Source organism: Cynara cardunculus, assembly GCF_001531365.2.
Source record: "Cynara cardunculus var. scolymus isolate 2C chromosome LG 9, CcrdV1, whole genome shotgun sequence".
NCBI classification, from domain to species: Eukaryota; Viridiplantae; Streptophyta; class Magnoliopsida; order Asterales; family Asteraceae; genus Cynara; species Cynara cardunculus.
The window spans coordinates 7,465,999-7,467,363 of NC_037536.1; the positions used below are offsets into that span (position 1 = coordinate 7,465,999).

Consider the following 1,365-nt stretch of genomic DNA (forward strand, 5'->3'; position numbering starts at 1 on the left):
CAACAAACAGCATTGGCCATATATTAAATGCATATAATTCTAGTATTGGATTTTACCACAAACCCAATATTCTGTGTAAACAAAATTATCGTGAAAATCACTTTACAAAAATCATTTATCATCCCATTATTTAAAATAAAATAAAAAGAAGAGAAAAATCAATGAAAAATATGAGAACAAGAACCAGATCGGAAGATATGTTCTTAGAGAGATGATGTTCTTCTTGCTAAATCGACCAATAAAACCTTCAAAAAAAAAGTGCCGTGGGTTCACAAAAACTTTGATGATGAAAACTACACCATCAAAATATGATAAGAAGGTTTTGATCGATTGGTTCTTCGTGGGTATTGAATCTTTTTGGTTGGAAATGGCTTTTTGTACTTGTTTCTGAGATGGGTTTTCCAGACTTGAAATCTTGATTTTCCGATCAGTTTAGCCGGAGTTTGTTCTCGGCGATCTGAGCTAACGACTGGAGGTTGCATTTCACGATTGTATCAACGAAAACGCAAGTTTCTTCCTTTGTATTCCCCGGCGGTGTATCGACCACGTAGGACTCCACGACCACCGTACCGTTTCCGGCGGGTGTACAGTGGAGGGTGGTAACGGAACGGTAGTTGGCAAGCCGGTGATCACCGCCGACGACGCTGAAGCTGATGACATGTCGCTCATCGTCGAGGATCTCGAGGCGCTCGGTGGAGGAGGCGGCAGGAAGGCCGGAGATGACATGGATTTCCCTGAGGGTTCCGACGTCGCCGTTTCCGACGACCACGTGGCAGCTCTTGACGAAATGTTTATAGGCTTGTGGGTTGTCGAAGCGGCGGACGACCGCCCAGACGGTGGAGATCGGCGCGTTGATCTGTTGGACGACGGCGCAGCAGCACTGGTTTGGACCAACTGGGTGGGTGTGGTACCGGGCGATGGAGTCAGGAACCGGAGTAGTGGTGGCGCATGCTCGTGATATATGACTGCCACATCCGCCGGCGGTGGTTATGTTGGTTCTATCCAGCAAGAAAGATGGTGATTTTTGTGGATTTGAAAGCATTTTTTGATCTACGAAAGAGATCAAATTGCAACTCAAGTTTTCTATTCTGAATCTTGATTCGAGGTTAAGAGGGAGGGTGGCTTATAAATGGTAGGGTTGGGGTGGGGATAGGGCCATTGGGGGGCTAATGGTTCATGTGAAAGAAGTAAAATATGGCTAGTTGGCTACTTGGTCCAACCCTAAAGGACCATAAATAATGGCATTTTGCATTTGAATTCTCTACTTTTATTTGGTTACAAATACATGAATAAACCCTAAAGATTATAGGATAGTTGCATTTGACCCTTGAAGTTTATATGTTCATATTTATGGCTCTACATTGT

The 1,365-nt window shown here is 43.9% G+C and overlaps 1 protein-coding gene across 1 annotated transcript; it reads right to left on the reverse strand.

Annotated features, from left to right (window-relative positions):
• On the reverse strand, nucleotides 1-1,042 carry LOC112518500 (abscisic acid receptor PYL4-like). Its single transcript, XM_025126216.1, has one exon. The coding sequence runs from the start codon at nucleotides 1,040-1,042 to the stop codon at nucleotides 428-430; it is 615 nt and encodes a 204-aa protein (XP_024981984.1). The 3' UTR covers nucleotides 1-427.
• Between the last annotated feature and the right edge of the window lie 323 nt (nucleotides 1,043-1,365).